The following is a 25,806-nucleotide window of genomic DNA, read 5'->3' as shown; positions in this document are numbered from 1 at the left end:
ATGTTTCTCCATTGGGACTTTGCATTATCGCTTGAACATCGTAGCAAACGCATAAATTATATTTGTCAAGAGTCATTCTATCATTCTTTTTTTCTGATCGGCTTAATTCCTTTTCTTCTAGGTGAGTATCATATTTGACTTTGAGAGCAAGCCTCTGATCAGCAGAAGAGTTGTTATACTGTAAACAAAGATCGCATTGATCTTTCTTGGGTTGAAAAAAACCCAAATTAAAATGGGTAGTAAAAATCTCATAAAACAAATGAAACTTTCCAGAATCTCGGGAATTATTCTTCTGTTTTTCTTGAAAGTCTCTAAACAAGTCAGTAATACTTTTCGATCCACTTATGAACTCTCTTGAGGTCGACGCTCTTAAATAATGCGATTCAATTCGTGGTATTAGATTGATAAATCTAATGATATCTTCTTTCAGATTGTTATCCACGCGTCTATGACTATTATGTTTGCCTCTTCTATCTTCTTCAACAGAATTGCAATTGTTAGTCTTATATCTTACTGTGCGAATCATTTTACTTGTTATTCCCAACGTATTAATAAAAAATGTTTTGCAGACTCTGATTTTGGCGTTATCATCGTACAAGTAGAAAGCAGCATTTGGTGCTCTGGGATGTTGAGCGTTTGAATACTTATATTTAGGTTCAACTAAAGCCATTCTTGCTTTTATAAACATACGCTGTAATTGCAAATCTCCTAGTGCCCAAAAACATTTGAAATGTTAAAGTCTTTTAGCCTCATCAAAATTTTCGCTGCATTTCAATCTGCATTTCTGATTGCATGGACTCTTCATTTGACGCGCAGGAACAACGTTTCTAGTCTTAGTAGAAATGTATTGTTCTCCTGCATTTCGTTTTATCTTTTGGTTATTTTGCTTCCATTTAGTAGGATCAGCTTTACGTTTCTTCGATCTCCTGGGCGATGTTGCAACTACTTCAGAAGTACCATCATCAGAGGAACTTGAAGATGAGCTTGGCGAACGTTTTCTACCTTGATGTTCATTATAAGTGGGATCATTGTCACTAATATCAGCATCACTCTCTTCTGAATTCATTGGCGATATACGGTAATGTACAGCTGGAGTTCGTGGTGTTAAAATTACGGATTCTAGTATTGAAGGTGAAGTAGTTCTAGATAATAAAGACTGAGGCTGGGCTTCAATTTCTTTACCTTTTAAGATATGGGAAACAAATCGTCCTTGTTCCAGTGAACAACATCGAGAGGAAGAGCTGCTGCTAGAAGATGACGAACTGCTACTGTTGACGCTAGAAGACGAACTGGAACTACTAGATGACGATCTCGACGAACGTTTTGATGTTGAACTTAAAGGGATGTTCTCTTTTTCTTCATTGCTGACCTAAAAATGCAAAATAATATGTAAGTAGTTTATACATGTTAGTAAATTATAAACTTACGTTTGGGTCCTTATCGCAGCTGTTTTCCCATTCATCAGGTAGATGTGAAACATTAAGAAGGTTCATAATTCTTCGCGATCGTGATGACATATTTCTTCAATTTTTTTGCAATGTATCTGTAAGATGTTAAGATATCGTTACCCTCTTATTTAATACTTGTTAGTACATAAAATAATAACAATAATTAAGGCCTTAGTACCAAAAAACTTTGTAGTTTATGGACACAACTAAGAAACTCGTTGAATTATTTTAGTATTACAAGGATTTAACTTTCAATGATATTGTAAATCAAACAGATATTTTTGTAATAACAAGAATCCTTTAGATATAGTTCCAAAAATCATACAATAGTTTTAGTAATATAAAGAACTCTTTTTAAATAAACCCATAAATTTTCGGAAGTTTTAGAAATATACAGCATTTAATCTTAATGTGCCTTTATAAAACAAAAAAATATAAAACAACACGTACCTCAAGTTTTGTAATAGAAGGGCTCAACTCGTAATGAGAGCGCTCACTAACACACCTGCTTCGACAGACATCGGCACCTTACTGAATGGGTCTATCTCGCGGGAAGATGTGTTGGCGGAGAGGGGAGTACGAAAGGGTCACATTATATCGGGACTTGCTTTATATTCTCCGTTTTCAATTTCTGTCAAGGCCAAGTTGTAGTACTAGTAGTTTTGTGCCCATTTATGCCAAAAACTCAGAAACGCTAAGGGTGCGGTATGTACTCAAAGATATACCTCTTACTTACATATAGGGTACAACTCACATGAGACTTCTACCAAATGGTTATAGTACGCTTGCTACGCACACTTCGCGTCAAAAAAAACTGGTACAACTCTTATAACCGAAAATCGTGTTTTTCAAGTTTTGTAAGTTGGTCTTGTCAAATGTGTCATTCTAATTTCTAGGGCATCGTTGCCAGTTCCACGAAAATATTATTGAACTCTTGAGCCAGTTGTCGGACAGACCAACCATCTTCTATTTTAGAAATTATTCTCGTTTTATCACACTTACTTAATTGACGTGGCATCGTTAAAAAACTTTGACCAACTTGTCAAATCTGACTGATGTAATGTAATTAAATAAGTCATCGAGGACTGGACCTATTGCTTTTTATTATGTTTAATCGTTTAATTTTTCAGTTGTAAGTGGATTTTTTAAGATTAACAACGCTGTCTCTGGTTACTAAATTTATTAGATACGGTTTTGTCATTTTTGAACGTTATTTTTTTTTTATTTAGATCTAGTGAAATTCCGTTATCTGTAATGGCAACAACGAAGTGATCCACGAACCACTGTGTCAAGTCTGAAGACAGGTTTACATTGGGAAAAAAAGTGTACCAGTTTTTTATGACGGGAAGTGTACCGCTAAATTGAAACCGGCAAAGATGAAAATAATACAAATAAATAGGCACAAGCCTGACGAAGAAAAAATACAATAATGAATTAAGCAAAATTAATGAATAAAAGTTATAGAAATGAAGTTAAGATAAATACCGAAACGACGAATTAACCGAACAAATAAAGTAAAGCGAATAAATAATAAAATATTTGGGTAACAGGCAAGTAAGATTACACAATAAATATAAAACCAATAATAAAGTACTAAACCTAATTTTTTTTAGGCTAATTCATGTGCACAAGAAGTTACCGTAGATACAAAAGTTTGGGAACCAAATACACCAATATTCAAATATTATATTATAAAAACAAAGGTAAACTGAATCTGAAAAAAAAATTAATAAACATAGTGCATTACCCAAAGTCCGAAATATAAAATATAAAAGTTACTCAAATCACCAAACTGAGTGTTCCCAAACCAACCCAAACGACTCCTTAAAGGTTGCTGCTGCATCCTCGGAAATGAGCACAAGGATGGTGCCAAATTATGCCTCCTGTAGACCCAGGTGCTAAGACGAAAAGGAGCTGGAATGCCCCTAAAAGGCTTGTTCCCCAAGTGACTACTCCCAGTGACTTATGGTTGGAGATTGGCCTCACGGTGTTTCGAGGTGTTTTTAAGTTTTCACATGGGTGGCTAAAAACACAAAATTCCCATTAACTTCAATTTCTTACGTGTACAACAAATCAAAGAAAGAAAGAAGAAAAACTAGGAAAGTGTTTTTTTTTTGATAGATAGTAAAGTAAAAGACCCATTAGTTACACACAAAAAGAGACCTCTACTTACTGAACTACTTGACCTTGACAAAAATTTATGTGAGAGTTCTCATTACAGACATGTGGGTTTAGGATTTTAACTACAGAATAGATATTGATTTTTTTTTTTTAATAATTATAGGCTACTTATTAGATGTTGGAATAAAATATACAGATATGAAAGATACAGATAAAGAGCTAAAAATTAGGGTTAGGATTTTCTCTGAATGAATATTAATTATAAGATATTGGAATAATTAAAATATACCTACTAAATTCACTGACTAACTTTACACATAAGATTTAATTGGTAAATTATATATCATAATGAAATGGCTGCTGACAGTATTAAAAAAAATTAATATAAAACAGATATCGCTAGTTACCGTTTAACATGATGATTTTATGCGGAAATCCCATTGTATTAATTCCTTATTTCTTCCCTCAATAAGTTTAGTGATCCATACTTCAAAATTCGCATATTTTAACTATAAAATGAAGTCTAACCTCTAAATTTGACCTAATTTTGTCACACGCCACCCATCCATGCTCGTTGAATCTCCAACCACAAGTGACACTGAATTTCTATGTTCCCTAAAAGTCCGACTCGAAACACGAAATTAATATCTCCGCTAGGTGCGTATATTACAAGTCAACCAGTGATACCAACATAATTAGATGTGGCATCGTTGCACGAAATTTTAAATATAAAAGATAATAATTAGAAATGGTTAATTACGCGAAAATTATAGAAATTAGTTAAGAGATCAAGAGAAAATAATTATAAAAATAATTAAAGAGCTAATTTCGTAACGTGAACCGTTACAGTTGGAACGAATTATAGTGCGCTATTAGTTAGCTTGCAATGAAAAATCGACAAAACCGAAAAACCGACCTGCTGCGCAATTACCTACCACCAACTCTACGACGTCAAGAGAGTGGTCATTTTCCAAAAAAATTAAATCAACAGCGACGGTGTACCCAATGCACGATGGCCCTTTGCATTAAACGGGAATGTTTTAGAGTTTATTATTCCTAAGATGTTTATTGAAAAATATCCCTGTTATTTATTTTGCTGATTGATTCTTGTTTAGATTTAAGAAATAATTTGTATTTTACTTTGTACTTAGAACTAATAAAAATATTCTTCTTCTTTTTATTTCTAGCATGATCGATCATGCTAGTAGGCTACTGCCTGTTCATTTCCATCAAGTCTTCCACGGACGATGAGGTCCAGCATTATCGCCATGGTTTTGGTGGTCTACCCTGTAGTCTTTTACCTACTGGGTTATTCGTTATTGCGCTTTTAGCGAGTATGCTGTCTTCCATTCTCTTTATATGTTTATTCTAATATCTTCGTCTCTGTCGGATCTACCTTCTTATGTCCTGTATTCCACAGATTTGTCTGATGTCTTCACTTCTTATTCTGTCACGTAGAGTTTTGCCTTGTATACTTCTTAATGTTCTGATTTCAACTGTTCTCATCATTTGCAACGTTCTATTTGTGTCTGGTCTTATTTTTGCCGCATATGTTATAATAGGTTTTATTGTTGTCTTATATATTTTGACTTTGCTTTCAGTATTTAGATATTTTGTTCTTCCATACGATTTCTTTCAGGCATTCCGAGATTCTAGCTGCTTTCATTGTTTGTTCTCTGACCTCTTTTGAGAGATTTCCATAGCTTGTTACTTCCGCTCCAAGATATTTGAAGTGATTCACCCGTTCCACAGTTTTGGAGTCAATTTTTAATTTGCATCTTATCAGTTCTTTGGAAATTACGAGGCACTTAATCTTCTCGGTGATGATGAGCATATATAGTTCTTTAGCTTTAGTATTAAATGCATGCAGTCCCCTTTGAAGATTTTCTCCAGAATCGATTCTGAAGATTCTGATTCTAATAAATATCATGTAATATAAATATTTTATTGTTTTAACACTGTATCCCATTGTCCCCAGGTGGAGACATTATAATGTTGTACATATATCTTAAGTCATTAAATATGACTTAAATTTTTGTTCTCGGCTTATAATAGTACCCCCAATAAGATTCAGTTAAAAAAATTTTTTTTCAAAAAAAATGTCTTTGATGTTATTGGGTTTAATTAGGTTGAAATTATAAGAAATATCAGATGGTCTCATAAAAGTTTGGTTGTGTGTATGCATGTATATTGTACAAGAATAAAAAACCGCTAAACGCCGTAAAAATGAGTGGCGCGTACAATATTCCAGCTACAAAAGATCTGATATGAATATTACGTGGCGCGAAAATGTATTTTCATTTGATGCAAAACAAAATTCTAGTTTTATTTTAAAAGATTTTTCCATAATATTTGCTAAATTTGAAGTAAACGCGCCACAAAAGAGTAACTTTGATACAGTTTGCATTTTAAAACTCTTTTGTGGCGCGTTTACTTCAAATTTAGCAAATATTATGGAAAAATCTTTTAAAATAAAACTAGAATTTTGTTTTGCATCAAATGAAAATACATTTTCGCGCCACGTAATATTCATATCAGATCTTTTGTAGCTGGAATATTTTATGCGCCACTCATTTTTTACGGCGTTTAGCAGTTTTTTATTCTTGTATCAGGAGTTTTTCAAAGTTATTTATAAATTAAATGTATGAAGTTGAATGCAATTTTCCCTTATTACTAATGTGACCAACTAGCCCGAAAAATCCGGGACATGGCCCGAATTACGAAGTCGTGTCCAGGTGTCCCGAACAAGGCTTCCGGGCCATCCGAATTTTCAAAGTTTTGGTAACATTTTATTTTGAAATTTTGAATACGTTATTCTTTTAAGAATTCACATTAAATTGAATTGGTGGGACGCAAAAAAGTCGACAATGTCTGGAATGTAATATGTACTAATTTTTTTTCTTCTACGACGCTACAGCCCAAATTGAGCCTTGGCCTCCTTTATTTTTTGCCTCCACCCTTGTTTGTATGTGGCTGCTCTTCTCCCTACACGGACTCCTAAAAGTGCTTGTGCGTCGCTGTTTACTGTGTCTTCCCAGCCCTTTCTTGGCTTTCCAACCGGTCTTTTTTCCAGCATTCTAGCGTTCAGTGCTCTTTGTATTACTAGTACCACATAAAAAATTTCCTTTTTTAAGAACGATTTCCGGATTGGGAGTCGAAACGTCAAAAACTAAGAAAAATGTAGTTATAATTACAATCAATTATTGCTTAATCCCAACAAAAATATCATTGTCAACATAAAAATGTTATATTATCAATAAAATGATGATATTAAAGTTCTATATTTGAAAAACATGGCCCGATTTTCATTGAAAAGTCCCGGATTTTAAGTATTTTTTTCAGCTTTGTCCCGAGTTCGACTGAATTGGAGTTGGTCACACTACCTATTACACGTCAAGCTTTATAAATGGTCACCTTTGTTGCATTATATCCCAGATAATCTAGTATCCATCGAATGTACACTAGATTTTTTTCTATTCGAAATAGATTGAAACAAAAATATTGAGATGGCCGGTAAATGAAATCGGATTGCCCGTTGCCAGATCAAATTTAGCGTCGTAACCACTACAACTACATAAACCATTTCGGGAATAATCGTTAATTGGATTATACTTTTATAGCTTAATAACTTCTAAACGGCTTAACCGATTTTGATCAGTAAACATGAGTTTGAAACGTATCGATCAGTAGTATCTGATGGATCTAAGGTCAAGTATGATAACTGAAGCTATTACAGGAATTATTGATCTTAAGAAACCGTTTTTCCCACAGGAAATAGATTTTATCATACTTATGAAGCCTATAACCTAAAAATTCGAACTTTCCCGGATATAAGGCATACACCGTTAGATTCGTCTTAGTCCTTCTACAAACGCTAAGTTATTGGCGCAATTAGTAGGTTGAAATGTTGAGTAATTGTCGAAAAACCAAAATTTTCCAAGTTTAGTTTTTCAGTTTTTCGGCGATACTGAGCCGTGTGTATGTCTGATCCTGACAGCTTAGACAATATTTGAAAGCTTAACTCAACGCTATGGATTTGGTGTATTTGCGGTTTTCCTGTCTCTTCTTGAACCGAAGATATATACCCCAAAAAAATATGCTGTTTTGTACCTATCAAGTCCTATAGCTGGCTTATGGGTGGTCAAAAGTCACAAACTACACCGGTTCTAAATCGGCCCTGACCTCCTCTTCAAACACAGAGAAAAAATATCAAATCGGTTTAACTTTTAAACACACATACATACATATCCACAAACATTTTCTCTTTTTTAAATAAAAATTGAGTCACATTTCTAAGCTCTATAACTTTTGAATGGTATAACCGATTTTCAAAATTAGACATGCGTTGGAAAGGTAATGATAAGTTGTATTAGAAGCCGCAAAGGTTGGACTTAATTTTTAAAATTTTTGGGAATTTTGGGGACGAGAACGAAAAACAGACCCTAAATAGGAAGGGCCGTAAAATCTACACCCTTGGACCAAAATCGATGGTTGACATATAAATCGGTGAGTATTTTTCTGAACTTTAAGATGGGAGTTGGCCCAATTTTCAATTCAGTCAGATTTAGAAAATCGAAAATTTCGTGTATAATATAGTGTCGCGTGTAGGGGGGTGTGGGTGTGCGCCACTGGCGAGAACTGCCGTTCTCTGGTAATGTTCAAAATTAGACATGAGTTGGAAAGGTAATGATCAGTATTGTTAGAAGCCGCAAAGGTCGGACTTAAATTTTCGAAGTTTTTGGGAGTTTTGGGGACCAGAACGAAAAACAGACCCTAAATGGAAGGGCCGTAAAATCGACACCCTTGGAATAAAATGGATGGTTGACATATGAATGGGTGAGTCTTTTTCTTAACTTGAAGATGGGAGTTGGCACAATTTTCAATTCAGTCAGATTTAGAAAATTGAAAATTTCGTGCATATAATAGTGTCGCGTGTAGGGGGGTGTATTTCTGAGCCACTGGCGAAAACTGCCGGTCTCTGGTAATTTGTTCGATATAAAACTAATAGCTTCGATAACCACTAAATCGAAAACTATTAATTTTATGAAAAAAATGTATAATGAACATTTTTTTGCTTATAATTAATGTTTTTACCAGCATTTGCGGTCAAAATATAATAAAAAATTTCCACCCTCGAGATGAGGTGGCAACCACCCCATGGTAAAAGCGTATTTCTGCATCATATAGATTTTGATCCTTGGACTATCCACTACTTATTGTCAAATTTTCAAACAAATCTATCCATTCTGTAAAAATTGCGAAGTGAAAAATTACAGTTCCTGGACTAATTATACATTTGGAGCTCTATAACTTCTGAACGGCTTACCTGATGTTGATCACCAAACATGAGTTTGAAACGTATTGACAAGTAGTATCTGATGCATCCAAGATCGAGTGTGATAACTGAACGTATTACAGGAATTATTGAGCTTGAAAACCCGTTTTTCCCATAAGAACTAGATTTGATCATACTTATGAAGCCTATAACTTAAAAATTCGAATTTTCCCAGATATGAAGTATACACCGTTAGACGCGTCCTAAGTCCTTCTACAAACGCTCAGTTATTGGCACAATTCGTAGTTTGAAATTTTGAGTAATTGTCGAAAAACCAAAATTTTCAAAGTTTAATTTTTCAGTTTTTTGGCTATGGTGAGCAGTGTATATGCCTCAGCTTGATCGCTTATGCGCCATTTAAAAGCTTAACTCAACCCTATTAATTTGGTGTATTTGCAGTTTTCCTGTCTTTCCTTGAACCTAAGATATATACGCCCAAAAAATATGCTATTTTGTATCTACCTAGCTCTCTAGCTGGCTTAAGGGTAGTCAGAAGTCAAAAATTAGAACGGTTCTGAATCGGCCCTCACACCTTCTTGAAACACAGAAAAAATCATTCAGATCGGTGTAACTTTTCCACACACATACATACATACATACATATCCACAAACATTTTCAATTTTTTAAATAAAAATTGAGTCATATTTCTGAGCTCGATAACTTTTGAATGGTAAAACCGATTTTCAAAATTTAACATGCGTTGGAAAGGTAATTATCTGTGCTATCAGAAGCCGCAAAGGTCGGGCTTAAATTTTTGAAATTTTTGGGAGTTTTGGGGACGAGAACGAAAAACAGGCTTTAAATGGGAAGGGCCGTAAAATCCACACCCTTGGACCAAAATTGATGGTTGACATATGAATGGACGACTCTTTTCCTAAACTTTAAGATGGGTTTTGGCCCAATTTTCAATTCAGTCAGGTTTAGAAAATCGAAAATTTCGTGTATATATAGTGTCGCATGTAGGGGTGTTGTGCGCCACTGGTGAGAACTGCCGTTCTCTGTGGATACATATTTATAAAAAACCGGGCATGTTGTAGAAACACATTTTCACTCGTTGCTTTTTATTTTTACAGCATTATTAAAAATTCATTAACTTACATTTCAATTGTTCGCAGGAGTTTCTTTGTTTCTCGACATCAGCAAGCCTTACATCTTGAAAAGTTTTCAGGTAAAAGACGATAAAATATTCGTTGAATATCAAACGAACGTCATAAGTGGATTAAAAACAGGAATAATTCGAAAAAGAATAAAGAATAACACAAAGTGAATGTGTGAAATGAAGCATACGGAAGTTCTCATAAATTTTTCATGGTATCGGAAATGTGCTCTAGTTAAACATGCAAATCGCATGCCGTAGATAAATTCAAAGAAGTGGAAAGTTATATATTCATTTTTTCTTTGCGGTTAATATTATTTGTATTTCGTTGATGTTTAATATAAGAAATTATAGTCACACGCAGGATGTTATTCATTTTAAAATAAAAATTACAACTTTTTATTATTTCCCTTTTTTTATTATTAACCCTGTAGAAGACGCGTGACAAGAATGGACGCATTGGGTCTGAGATACCCAGACAAATTATGTATCATTTTTCGGTATAATTGTTTATTTCCAACATTTAGATAAGAACATTAGCTTAAAACTACCAAAATAAAATAAACTTTACCCAAAAAGAACATCCTGAAAGTTAATTTACTATAAAAAAACTGTTTTCTGAACACATTTTTAGTTGAGACACGGTGTGAAGTTTATTACATATTTTAGATTATTTCATTCATAGGAGATTCTGACCAATAGAAAGCTACAGAAATAAAAATTAAACTGATTATTTCATTCATAGGAGATTCTGACCAATAGAAAGCTACAGAAATCTAAATTAAACTGATTACTTTTTTGATAATTACTAGAGACTGGAAAATATGCACTAAAAAATGTCTAAAATATGCATGCAATATGCATTTTAAAACAAGCTGAATATGCACAATTAACATGCAAATATGCATTTATATATGCACTTATTTTTATATGAATAATTTTATGGTTTACGTTAAATACATAAATAAATAAAAAATAATAAAAATAAATAAATAGGTTTGAATTTAAACCAAATTGTATTATTATTTCTTAATATATTTTTTTAACTTCAGGTTTTGTGACAAATAAAACGGCAAAATATTTTATTTTGACCACAAGATAAATAAGAGTACAATAAAATAAATGTACATATTTTTATTGTTACAATATTGATTCATATTTTCTAAACTAATATTATAAAAAGAGTACAATAAAACAAATTTACATATTTTTATTGTTACAATAAATAATCATATATTGATTCATATTTTCTAAACTAATATTATGTCTTCTATCTGTTAATATTTGTTTATAGGCAGAAAAAGATCTCTCAACGTCACAAGATGTAATTGGGGCATATTTAAACTTTGCTATTAGAGACGGATCCATATTAATATTTTCATCGAAGTTTCCAAAATTGATTATATTATTTATTGAACGCAATAAAGTGAAACCCTCATTTTTGTTTAAAACGTCATCAAGTTTATCTTTAATTTTTACTCCAATTTCCCCATTCAGATTTGTTATTTTCTGTTTAACCGAATCAACAATAGACATACTATTGTGAAGACATAAATTTTGAGCCTCTAATTTTGTAATTGAACTTTCAATGATATCGAAATTCGATTTTATATACAACAATTGATTTTTAATAGACTTTTCTTTAAAAATATTTTGACAGTTATCAATAGCGGTACAAGTCGGATCAAAACTTGAAATAACGCTTTTGATGTCGTCGTAGTGTTCAGATAAAAATATAGCACTTTTAAGCCAAGTTCCCCATCTGGTTAATACTGGTTCTGGTGGTAAAGGAATATCGGGAAGCATCTCCCTATATACCTGTACACGTAGTGGTGCTTTCAGAAATACTTTTTTTACATTATTTATTAAGGTGTTTACATTGGGAAATTCAATTCTAACTTTCTCTGCAACTCTGTTTAGGCCGTGCGCCAAACATGTACAGTGAATTAAATTAGGGAAAAAGATTTTAAGATTGGATGCAGCTTTCATCATATATGAGGCGGCATCACTAAGCATTAATAATATTTTTTCAAATGGTACTTGATCAGGTAAAAAAAAATTTGTTAGGGATTCGTTAACAAATCTAGCTATTGTAGCATAGTTTGTTTTTTCCAAACATTTTACACTAATTAAGTATGAGTTTTTAAAATCGCCAGAGTCGTTAAGAACTCCAACAATTAGATTCGCAATTTGTCGACCCTTTGTATCCGTTGTTTCGTCGACGGAAATCCAAAGATATTCGGCTTTTAACTGATTTTTAATACTCGTCATCACATCTTTGTAACATGCACTGACATATTTTTTCCGAAGAGTTGAAGAACTTGGTATTTGAGCTGGTTTATCTTTAATCTTGCAATAAGTTTTTAAAAAGTTTTGACACGATTTATGTTCTAACTTGTGCAGAGGGATATTGCAGTTCAAAAAAAAATGGCATAAATCCTTTGCAAAGGTTTCTTGCCCAACTGACGTATTCTGAATCTGCAAACTGTTCTGTAGAATCTGCTGGCGAGGTTTATTATCATTTTTTGATAGCTTAGTTTGGTGAAGTGAAGTTTTTATGTGTTGAACTACTTGGAATTTCTTTTGACATGGAATCTGGAATATAATGATAATGATGTTTTAGATGTTTTCGTAAATAGATACCTACATTAAAATGATCAAACTTTTTAAACCTCCCCCAATTTTTTTTTATTTCTCAAAGTGAAATTGAAATCGTCAAACAATAAAGTACAGTCAGTGTACCGTAGTATACAGGGTGGGCCACTCTCAACACCTCGCTCTGTATAAGCCAAACCGTTGCGAACTTTAAAAAACAGTTTTTGAAGAAATGGGACGGTTTGTCATTTTAGAATAGACAGACACATAGATGTGCAAAGAAGTTTGATAAGTTTAAAAATCTATTGAAGTGGAGAACTTACCTTTTTATCACAAATGGTGCAAAACATACTTTCACTGTCGATAACTTTTAGATGATTGTTACTTCCAATCCAACTTCTGAGAAGACTTGATTTTTCCCTTGCTACTTTAGGCATTTTCACAATAATAATAAAATGATTTTTTTACACAGTATAGTCAATAACTTGCAATCACAAAAGTTGAATAATCGGCGATTGATTTAAGACTAACCATTCATAAAATAAAATAATCTATCCTACCCTTAAAATGCTTAAAATTTCGTTTTGGTTGGTTTTCCCAGAATAATTCATAGTTGGCCGACACCAGCAGAAAGTACAGGTAATATTTGTAATGTTATTCAAAATATAATCGGTATTTACTTAGGTAATTTGTAAATTCTGAGAAGTCTATAAATCTTAAATATCCGGATAATGATACCTGCAGCTATAAATAACGCCCATTATGTTTATGGGTACAACAACAAAGGAGCTTAACAGCAAAATATTTACTTTCACATTTTATTTTAATGGATGTTGATGTTACTAATATATACCTTATTTTTAAATGGGGTAGAGTAAATTCCCATCAAAATATGCATTTATATGCTCTTAAATCTCCAAATATGCAAGGCATATGCATTTATGAAAAACATGAGAAATATGCAGCATATATATGCATATGCATTTTGCATATAATCCAGTCTTTAAAATTACCCATCGTCAAGCATATCGCACCTTTTTCGAGATTTAATCATAAAGTGAAATAACTAGACGAGAAGAACCTATTCCGTTTAACAGCCAGGTTAAAATGATGAAAATGAGAAAGATAAATGATTTTCCTGCTCTTTTTTACTAACGCCTTTGCACAAACCGGTACCCGTAAAGTGGTGGATTTCAGTTATACTCCGGCTGTGTTTGGAGGTAAGATATCCGGTATTTTCAAAGAAAGTGATACAATACGAAACAATTCTGTGTTTTACTACCGAGTAAGTATATTATTTGCTATCGCTTTTTAGAAAAGTGTATTCTTTCAGATTTATTTCACTTTATTAGAAAACTAGTTGAAGATTTGTTAGTTCATTTATGAGTTAGTTCATTTTAGTAGAAATTATTTCTTATTATGTGCCGTATTATTTCAACTTTATGCAGTTTCTAATTAAAAATTTAAAAAATTACTAAAGTACAATAAGTATTATTTCAATATTCTACTATTATTTTATTAGATAGTTAGTTAGAAACCTTCACGTTTTTGACTTGTTTCACTTTATTTTAAAATCAACAATAATTATTTTAATAGTAATACTTTTAATATGCAATGGTTTGATGTTCGCATTGATACTTATGTACTTGTTTTTTGATAATCCAATTTAATTAGATTCTTGTTGACTATCAGCTTCTTGTCTAACTAGCCGGTATAATATTTATACTCTTGTTTTAGAGTGGCGTCTTCTAGAGCACAAAAATACTTGGATTAGTAGCGAAAAATCCCTCATTGGATAATAATTCCATCAATGAAAAACCCGTTAATAATAAATGTGAAACTACAGAAGAACTAAGTTTCAATTTGTATTACTTTAATACATGTATAAATACACATTTTTTTATTATAAACTAAGGCGTTTACTTGTTTCTATCGAACAGTAATAGTATTTTACGTAATAATAGTAAACTTACGTATCTATGTCAAAAAAATAAAAAAAACTATCCCCGCTCGTTGTCTGAAAGAGCCATGTACCAAAAAGTGCAGACTTAAGTGCTCCGAGAATATCAATACAGCAAACAGATATTATGGTATTTTTTAAAAGTTCTGGGAATTGGGTAGTTTGCTAAAGCAAAGAGCATACATAAATTCTTGTATGGATGATATTCAACCTAAGTACAGGTACATAAACGTTGAGAATCAATCATAGGCGCTGCAACCAGGCTTTCCATTTTGTTAACAATGATGTCAAAATTAGAGTGTGCAAAACATTTTTTAAATCAACTTTCTGACCGCATGATTTTTACAATACAGACTAAGATTGATGCAGATGGTTTTGCACTGGATGATTTAATAGGAAAACATGGCAAGCACAGAAAAAATGATCCCGAACTGATAACCGACATCAAGGGGCATATTAATTCTATACCAAGGGTTGAATCTCACTGCCTACGCGCTTCTACTTTAAGAGAATACATAGAAGGCAGCAAAACCATTGAAGATTTATATAATGATTTTAAATTAGAACAAGAGAATAAAGAAATTGGTACATATATTACCTATTATAAAATATTTACTACTGAATTTAATATCGGTTTCTTCCAACCAAAAAAAGATCAATGCGATCTGTGTAATACCTACAACAATTCAAATGTTAATGAAAATAAGGACCTGGAGCAAAAATATAAATCAAATTTAGAAAAAAAAAAAACTGGAGTAGGGCTGGGAAATTAAATGACCGAAACAAAGTCAGCCAAAATGTAAAGAGTAGCTAGCTGTGCTGCAATGTCATACAGGCCAATCTTCTTCATTTTATTATAAATCAAAACTGAACTGTTATAATTTGATGGTGTCGGAACTGACAGAAAAAATCTAAGCAGGCATATAAAAATGTACACTGTTATTTTTGATCTAAATGTGATGCAAAACAAGGCTCCATAGAAATCGGTTCTTGCATATGGGCCTATTTAAAAAATATAAGTGAAGAGGGAGATGGTGAAAAAGAAGTCATATTCTATTCAGACAATTGCTGTGGCCAAAACAAGAATAAGTATATAACGTCTCTGTATTTATTCGCTGTGTACACGTTAAAAATTAAGAGAATTACAGATACATTTTTAATAAGGGGCCACAGTCAGAACGAAGCCGATAGTGTGCACAGTCTTATTGAGAAAGGAGTTAAAAAGAGCTTGAAATCTGGATCTATTTATACTCCAATCCAGGCGCAGATCTAGACAATCATAATAGGGGGGTCAGACGTACCTACCGCAAATATTTTATTGTCCAGATGTAGCCATACGACTCACACTTACTCTAAGGATAAAATTCAGTCATCTCAGATACCTACGGTATCAAAAGAATTGAGCTCTGGTTGACAGAAAAAAAACTAATAAATAATAAAAAATACTTATAGACTAAATACAATAGGGGGGTTCATGGACCCCTTGACCCTCCTCTGGATCCGCGCCTGCTCCAATTTGTAACTTTAACAAGGATTGCTAGAAAATCGAACCCACCTTTAATTGTGCACTAAATGAATTACCAATCATTTTATGATTTAAAAGGTTTGCAAGAAAAAAAGGGGTATAACCTTACGATTAATACTGAGGGAGAAAATATTAACTGAAACGAAATCAAAGCAATACAAGCGGACAAAGATAATCCTACATATTTTTTATAAGACATCATACAAGGATGAGACTTATAAACAGGTAGATGTAAGGAACAAAAGAAAAAAAAATAGGATCAATAACGGAAATAGCACTAAAACCCGCCTATACAGAAAAACAAAAATTGAGTACAAACAAACGGAAAGATTTGCAAGCATTGCTATCTAAAGGATTGATTCCTTCTTTTTACTCCCAATTTTATAATTCAATAATTTAATCGTTTTTTTAATTCATAGTTCTAAGATAAACGTTGTGCCATATTTGAGAGTAGCCACACAAGTTTCTTGAAACAATCTATTTTATATTTTCGGTTTATTTTTAAAATGTATTAACATGTTTTCATTGTTTTATTATAGTGTTACTTATGTTTTAGTTTAATTTTGTAATCAGGCAATTTTGTTAATAAAGATAAATAAACGAATAATCAGTATTTTATTATTAAAAACGAAAATTCATGTTGTGTTTAAGAAAATATAGGAAAAACTAGGATTAATTCAGTGTCAACTCAAAGTTTTTACATCAAATCTGCCACAAACCTAATTGTTTATTTTACATGGCAGTTCATTTAGCAATAAAAGAGCATCATGTAGAATTATTTCATCGGCGCAGAATACCATGTTTACTCATAAAGTGAAATAACTATGAACTATCAAAAGAACAACACATTTGCACCCTTAACAATACACGAAAGGATTAGCATTTACTAAAATCTAAGAGCTTACTAATTAAACTCTCCACAGCAACCTTTAGAATTCCTCTAACCCGTTTGGTTTTTGTGAAATTAATTTTTAACCTGTACTGTGCAAAACTTAAAAACTTTGACTGCAAATTCCCACAAACTGTGTTTTTGAGTTATTTCTTTTTTTTATTAAAGGTGCGATATTACGTCAGATGCCCTTCGTTGCTACGAAAAAATACATTCAGTGACATTAATGACAAATGTTTTAAAAATTATAAAAGTGATGACTTTCAACCGTCAAATACATATTTATAACAACTGTGTGTTTAATTGTACTAATTTGTACTTACATAAATAAATTACAATAAAATTTTGGTTTTGAATAGTTTTATTCATGAAATAATCGCAACAAATTGCACTCGAACTCTAAAATTAATATAGAATTTTTGCCCTCGTGACGCTTTGACATAATTTCACTCGCCTACGACTCGTGAAATTAAAACTGTCAAAGTGTCACTCGGGAAAAATTCAATAATTTTGGAGCTCTTGTGCAATTACTACTGATTATTTTTTAATGATTTTAACTTCCAATCGTATAGTAAGATATTTGATCACGTGTTTAATTCTGTCCAATCAGATTAAAATTATACTGAGAATTATCTACTGTAGAAAATTACGGATAGAATTTTTTTAAGTAGATTGTTTCTGTTTAATGGCAACCAGTTTTCTAGTTTTGACAACTGTCACATTTAAGAAAATATCCATAATATACGTATTAAAAAATAATCTTACGAATATCACACGACAGTAAGAATAAATAAGAAAATAATTCTTCATTTTTACTCAAATTTGTTGTCATTGGGCAATAGCAACTCGAGCTCTGCGGGCTCTCGTGTCTATTGCCAGACAACAAATTTTCGAAAAATTGTCGCATTATTTTCAATTTATTCTCACTCTCTTGTGATATTATACCCGATAATTTTTGATAATATCCCGTCGTCAAGTATATTACTTCAGATGCCCTTCGTTGCTACGAAAAAATGCATTCAGTGACATTAATGACAATTAATGTTTTAAAAGTTATAAAAGTGATTACTTACAACCGTCAAATATTTATAACAACTGTGTGTTTAATTGTACTAATTTGTACTTACATAAATAAATTACAATAAAATTTTGGTTTTGAACAGTTTTATTCATGATATAATCGCAACAAATTGCACTCGATCTCTAAAATTATTATCATCGAATTTTGGCCCTCGTGACACTTTGACATAATTTCACTCCCCTTCGGGTAGTGAAATTAAAACTGTCAAAGTGTGACTCGGGAAAAATTCGATAATTTTAGAGCTCTTGTGCAATTACTACTGATAATTTCGTTGCACATACTTGACACGTAGGTACTATGTTATGCTCCAGCTCCATGTAAAAGAATTTTTTTACAAAAACGGCATGCAATAACAAAGCGTCTTACGGCTTCCGATCTTTACGGAACGTACAACGTCCACGTTAATTTTCTAAAACTTCCACTTGTAATACGGAAATTTCACCTAGATGGGTAACGGAAACAGAATTGACAGAAGATGTTAATATGTCAGAAAGGAATGAAATTGTGCCAAAGTTGAATAAACGAAGACTCATTGCTCAGAATCAGAAGATATGTGGGGTGGATTTTTATGGGGTTGTTTCCTTAAATTTTCTTATTAGCTTAGATATATATGGTAACGAAATAACAATAGAAATACTTAATGAAGTAATGGGTGCCATTACCTACCAATCAATTAAAATATGAAACAAATATATACTTTTAAACAAATAACTTAAATAAAAGTTATTAATCAAACATAGTTATCGCAAAATACATACATATACATTTACATAAATATAAATATAATATAACCTACCTTATTCTTAGTTGACTCTTACTTAACTTTTGCTCAAGAGAACAAAAGAAACAAGAGAGGGGAATAAGATAGTAATTAATAACCAAAACATTATTGCAAATGAATCAAATTTATTAAAAAAAAAAAGATAAAAGAAAATAATATTGACCTCTGTCAGATGTTACAATTATTAATAACAGTGTCCAATTATTATAAAAAATAAAAAAATGTTTACATGTATCAAATACCTTGTTTATATCAGACATCGTCATAATAATAATAATAATAGCTTTATTGCCCAACAGTTTCCCATTTACAGGACAATGATAAAAATATTACATAATTTATAACACCTATAGGTAAGATAAAGATTTAAGCAGTAGTACCAAAAAAATAACATTAATAATACAAGTTAGACTAAAATTAATATAAATTCAAACAGAAAAAGAAAATAAATTAATAAAAAAAAATAAAAAATTAGTGCTTATTTCAGACACTCAATAGCTACTTTTATAAAGTTCCTTTGAGAACATGAAAAAATGTCACAATGCTTACCAATAACATTAAAATTTCTACACATTACATTAATAGGAGCCTTACATAGAATATTTGTATGTACGAGCTCTTGTACACCTAAATAATACATTTGTTCTTAAATTTGACCTTGGAATATTAAAATTAATGTTTTCTAATATTGAAATACAATCAATTGCATTATTAACAAGTTTGTACAAAAAAATTAAAGATGCAACTTTTCTTCTTAATTCTAAACTACACATACTAAAACGATCACACAAGTAATAGTCCAGGGCGGATCTGTTTTGAGATGGACGTTGAGAGGTGACTCAAATTTTTTTGCAGAAATTGCTTGAAAATGAATCAAATAATAATATTTGAGTTATCCTCCCTCTCAAAAAGGTCCGGAACATTGTTTAAATAATCAAAATGTCAAGAATTGAAGGAAACATTCGATTTTTTTCTTCGTTTTTTGATTATAACTTTAAAAGTATTCATTTCCGACAAAAGTTGTACTGACATAAAAGTTGCGTAATTCAATTTACTACAATATAGAATTGGTCAAAAATTTAAAAAATAGTCACCCTAGTTGCAAAATAGCAATAATTGCGAAAAAACCATAAAAAACAAGTATTCGCATTTTACGTTTTTCAACCATTTATGCTACACTTAGGACCTTCATATTTCACCCAGAAAAACTCTATGATACAGTAAAACAATACTGTAAATTTCATTAAGATCAGTTCAATAGATTTTGCAAAATAAATTTTGCAATACAGTTTTCGCAAAAAAAATTCATTTTTTCAAAATGTTACAGGACTGAAAATAAAGCAGATAGCAAGTTGAATTTTTTTTTTGCTTATAGAAGTGTATTGTACCTTTCATTTGCAATTTTCAAAATTAAAATCGATTAATTACCACGGCGTCAGAAAATTTTTGAAATAAACAATAATTTTTGGTGCTACGCGCAGGACAGCGGTGTTCGATTCACACAGGTTGATTTCCACCAAAATTTCTTCCAATCTTATCTAATATATTATTTTCTTACTCTATATTTTGTTGTATTTTAATTTTTTAACTTCACAAAAATCAAACTAATTTTATTATTGTTTGTGAAATATTGTTTAAACAATTGCATATGTTTAAAAATAATAAACTTTTATTATTTAAGCTAAAATATATGAACAAAGAAAGTTTTTGCTAATAAAAGTGTTATTTCAAAGGATAGAGTATGTGTTTCTATTTTGCAATAAACAAATTTATTTATTTATATCGAAATGTCATAAAAATTAAAATGTATCAATCATTATCAAAGGTCATTGAAATGCCAAATCAGAGCAACCTATCCGCTGTCCTGCGCGTAGCACCAATAATTAATGTTTATTTAAAAAACTTCCTGACGCCGTGGTGTTAAGCGATTTTAATTTTGCAAAATGGCAAATGAAAGGTACAGTACACTTCTATATGCAAAAAAAAATTCAACTTGCTATCTGCTTTATTTTGAGTCCTGTAACATTTTGAAAAAATGAATTCTTTTTACGAAAGCTGGATTGCAAAATTTATTTTACAAAATCTATTAAACCGATCTTAATGAAATTTACAGTGTTGTTTTAATGTATCATAAAATTTTTCAGGGTGAAATATGAAGGTCCTAAGTGTAGCATAAATGGTTGAAAAACGTAAAATGCGAATACTTGTTTTTGTATGTTTTTTTCACAATTATTGCTATTTTGCAACAAGGGTGACAATTTTTTAAATTTTAACCAATTCTATATTGTAGGAAATTTAATTATACAACTTTTATGTTAGTACAACTTTTCTCGAAAATGAATACTTTTAAAGTTATAATCAAAAAACCAAGAAGAAAATCGAATTTTTCCTTAATTTTTTGACATTTTGATTATTTAAACAATGTTCCGGACCTTTTTGAGAGGGAGGATAACTCAAATATTATTATTTGATTTATTTTCAAGCAATTTCTGCAAAAAAAATTGAGTCACCTCTCAACGTCCAAATGTACTAATATTTTTACAGATGCGCGCTGGTCTATAATTATTATCTACACCTCTAGCCGGATAAAGACCATTTACTTTAAACATTAAAAAATTTAGAAATTTTCTCTGAACGCTTTCAATTGCAATGTTATGACAATCATAGAAAGGACTCCATACAATACTGGCATATTCAAGTTTAGAGCGGACATAAGTATAATATAGCAATGTTAATGACTTTATATTATGAAATGACTTACAACTGCGAAATAAAAACCCATAAGCCTTCAACGCTTCAGAAACTTTAACACACATATGTTCCACAAAAGTGAGTTTTGCGTCAAAAATTACACCCAAATCCTTAACCGTGTTCTGCCTTTCTAATATTCTATCGTGACAACTATAGTTAAATACAAATAAACTTGATTTCCTAGAAAAAGTCACTACTTTACATTTTTTTGTGTTAAGTTGTAATTTGTTGCTGTTGCACCAATTTTCCAATATTTCTATATTCTGCTGAAGTTGGTTACAATCATCCAGCTCCCTAATAGTAGAAAATATTTTCAAATCGTCAGCAAAGCCCAGTCTTTCGCATGAAATATTTTCAAGAAGGTCATTAATAAATAGTAGAAAGAGCAATGGACCGAGGTTGGAACCTTGAGGCACACCAGACGCAGCAAGATATTTTTCTGAGACATAACCATTATATGCTACAAACTTTATCCTTCCCTGAAGATACGATTTTAACAATAAAAGAGCACTGTCATTAAAACCAAATGTTGAAAGCTTGCTAAGTAATACTTCATGACCAATTCTGTCAAAATCCTTCGAAAAATCGGTATATATAACATCAGCTTGACCATTATCGTCAATAACTTCAGAAAGATATTGGGTAAAATAAACCAAGTTAGTTACAGTTGATCTTTTATTAACAAAACCATGCTGATGAGATGAAATATAAAGTTGAACAGAAGATAAGATCCTATTATATAATACGATTTCGAAAACCTTTGAAAAATTAGATAAAATAGAGACAGCTCTATAGTTTTCTATTTCTGACTTCACCCCAGCCTTAAATATCGGACACACCCTTGCTTCCTTCCATAGTTCCGGTTACTTCATTTGTTGTATAGATAAGTTTATAATCTTGGTTAAAGGTATGACAAACGCACCAGCGCAATCTTTTATAAGAAACGAGGGAATCTTGTCAGGGCCTGATGTCATCTTATCTTTTAACTTTCTGATAGCAGCATTAATTTCATCCTCTGTAACCGATTGAAAATTAATTGATGTCATATATGGGTTTATTGGATAATTGCAACCACCTTCATCATCAGAATCTAAATAAACACTACTGAAAAATTCCGCAAAAGCATTCACTATGGCTTGCGGATCTTTGTAATCACTTCCCTCAAAACTCATGTTGCCAGGAATTCGTGATGATTTATTTCTAGAGTGAATGTAAGACCAGAACTTAGTTTTGTCTTGAGAAATATTTGTTAGAATATCATCCAAGTAATTGTCATATGCCACCTTGACCTGATATTTTATTAGTCGTCGTAATCTTTTAAACTCAATAAAATCGGAATGAATCTTAGATTTTTTATATTTGCGTCGGAATTTAACTTTTAGTTTTATGTTTTTTATAATCGCGGAATCAAACCAGGGTGGATATTTATGAGCATGATTTTTGTAAACCGGAATATGCTTATCAAAAATTTTATAAATTTTATTATAAAAAGTTTGTACAGCAATATCTACTTCGTCGCAGTATTCGATAAAACTCCAATCACTCTGTAGGATACTTGAATATAAGTTAACAAAATCTGCATTCCTAAAATTATAAGCTTTATCAAGTGAATTTGGAATAAACGTTACTTCTTTAGAAAATATGTTGTTAAAATTTATTAGTAGAGCCGGATGATGATCATCCTCAGCTACAAGAGACAAATCATCGTGAGACACAGTACATTTTATATTGGATGCTATCAAATCAAGTATTCGTTCAAGTGTATTTTTTATATTATTATATTGATCCAAGTTATTAGTATTAAATAAATTTAAAATTGCTGCAGTTTTTCTATCCGATATGTCATTCTCAATAAATTTAAGCGCATTAAAATCTCCCAAAATAATCACAAAATTATCATTCAAATAATCAAGTTGCTCTAAAGATTCAAAAAAAAATTCAAAATCTAATAAAATTAACTTATCAGGAATATATAATACCATTACATAAAAAACGATATACCTTATGCTGCATTTAATAACTAACATATCAATTAATGGAAACTGAAAATCAAATGGTGAAGTATCCATTACCTCGGACTTTATAAAAATTTTTATTGCAAGCAAAATGCCACCGCCTTTTGTTTTATCAACTAAATAAAATTTACGATCTTTTCGATGTACATCGTATTCATCAGTAAATAATTCATTACTGGATACTTCCTCATTTAACCAAGTTTCACTTATAGCAATTATATCAAATTCAGAAACACTAACAGCAGCCAAAAAAGTCTTCAATTTACTGTTCAATCCACGCACATTTTGATAGTAGCATAATAAATCTTCTTTACAAGTTGAAAAGCTGTTGGGATTGTTCAGTTTAAATTTTGGACTATTCTTGGAACACGATTAATATACTTTATTCGGAAGTTTTGTTGGCCGTCCGAATTTTTTACAATAAGTTCCTCGTTTAATTTCTTATAATGTGTAATTTGACGCGGACTGCGATCACTCGCAACAGAAACATTTTTATAATTTCCATTCCAAAGAACTTTTGAATTGCGAATTAATTTTAATACTTGATTTTCATCGCGTAAAACTACTTTGATCGGTCGAGTTCTTCCATTAGAAAATCGACCAACCCTAAATAGTCTTAGATTTGAAATATCAAATTGCGGATCTAAGAGATTCTTCTTCTTCAGGTGCCATCTCCGCTACGGAGGTTGGCAATCATCATAGCTATTTTAATTTTTGAGGCAGTAGCTCTAAATAGTTGTTTCGAGCTGCATCCAAACCACTCTCTCAGGTTCTTCAACCATGAAATTCGTCTTCTTCCGATGCTTCTTCTGCCATCCGAAGAGATTAATAATTTTATTAACCTCCAGTTTATCATCAGCGACTTCACCCTGTTGACTGTGATCTGGAACTCCAAAGATGACCAAATTTTGCTTGCGTCTATTTCTGTCGTTAAGTTCCTCGATGACTTCTTCTAAATCCATATGCTGTGAACTAGGTTGTATTTTCACATTTTCAGCTTTCAACTCTTGAATATCATTTTGAAGTGATATAATTAATTTTTTCATATCGCTTATTTGATTTCCAATTACTCTACAACTTGAACAAGACCAATTATATCCTTTATCAGGATCACTCAGGACACGGAGTTCCTCAGATGTTATGTTAACACAAGCATGTCGATAATGTCTATTGCAGACCGAACATTGAATCATTAAGTTGGTTTTAAACGATTTATTACAACACATACAAATTTTTGAAGGCATGGTGTAATAAAAATAAAACAATAAATGAAAAAAGAGTAATACACAAGCACGCCACTGGAACCAGCGAAAAAATCCAAGCTGATTCTGTATATAAACAGTAGTTCTTTTTTGGTGATTATGTTTTAATTACACGACCAACGCAAAAAAATGCATTTAATTGTTTCACTAAATTGTTGATTAATAGTCTTTGATGGCAATAATTCAAATAAAACTTTAAATAAGTAAATACCTTATTTCCAGCAAAAATAAATTAAAAAGCACGGGAGCACCAATTTAACGTGTATACACTTCTAAAGCTAAACTACTACTCCTCATGTCCTTGTTTGCTTACCATGTTGGTATTTTAACCAATCAGAAGAGACCAAACCAAAATCATCGGATGTGAATTCTTTCTCATGTAAATTGCAATATTGCCAATAATGCAGGTGGTCTATTAACTGCAAAATATGGACTATCTTGAATCTCAGCCCAAACAAATTAACTCTTAAGAGAGCATTAAGAGATACAAAACTCAATTTTTCCATCGCCTTAAAATCTTTCTCGGTAGACTTATTACTCAAATTTTTATAAAATCATTTTAACGACGATCATTTAACTGAACATCCAGAGTTCCTTAAGACAAAAACGGACTTTAACTTTCTCACGAGGAAAATAAGGCGTAACAAGGCATACTAACGTATCCATCGAAATGAAATGCATATTTGAATAAAGGGTTCTACAGAAGTAAATGCCTTCTCGTGAAATTTAATTTCAGTGTTTATGAGTAATAACAACAAACGGGGGTTGGTCATTAAATAACGTCTTCTAAATTCTGATATAGTCTAGAAAAATAGAAGGGTGAAATAATGGCGTTTTTGGCACCGTTTCACACTCCCTTTAAAAGTTCAGTGCCACTTATTCTAGCTACGAGCTGACGTATTTCTCTTGTCAAATATTTTGAATGTACTCTTACTTTCGTATAGTC

At 31.6% G+C, this 25,806-nt stretch overlaps 1 protein-coding gene across 1 annotated transcript; it reads right to left on the bottom strand.

The window, feature by feature from the left end:
- Positions 1-733: 733 nt before the first annotated feature.
- On the bottom strand, positions 734-24,842 carry LOC126888535 (putative protein TPRXL). Its single transcript, XM_050656880.1, has 2 exons — positions 24,441-24,842; positions 734-1,369 (listed from the first exon to the last, which is right to left on the bottom strand). The coding sequence occupies exons 1-2, from the start codon at positions 24,840-24,842 to the stop codon at positions 734-736; spliced, it is 1,038 nt and encodes a 345-aa protein (XP_050512837.1).
- Between the last annotated feature and the right edge of the window lie 964 nt (positions 24,843-25,806).

Source organism: Diabrotica virgifera, chromosome 7 (genome assembly GCF_917563875.1).
Source record: "Diabrotica virgifera virgifera chromosome 7, PGI_DIABVI_V3a".
Taxonomy (NCBI): Eukaryota; Metazoa; Arthropoda; class Insecta; order Coleoptera; family Chrysomelidae; genus Diabrotica; species Diabrotica virgifera.
This window is presented reverse-complemented; position numbering and strand designations above follow the sequence as displayed.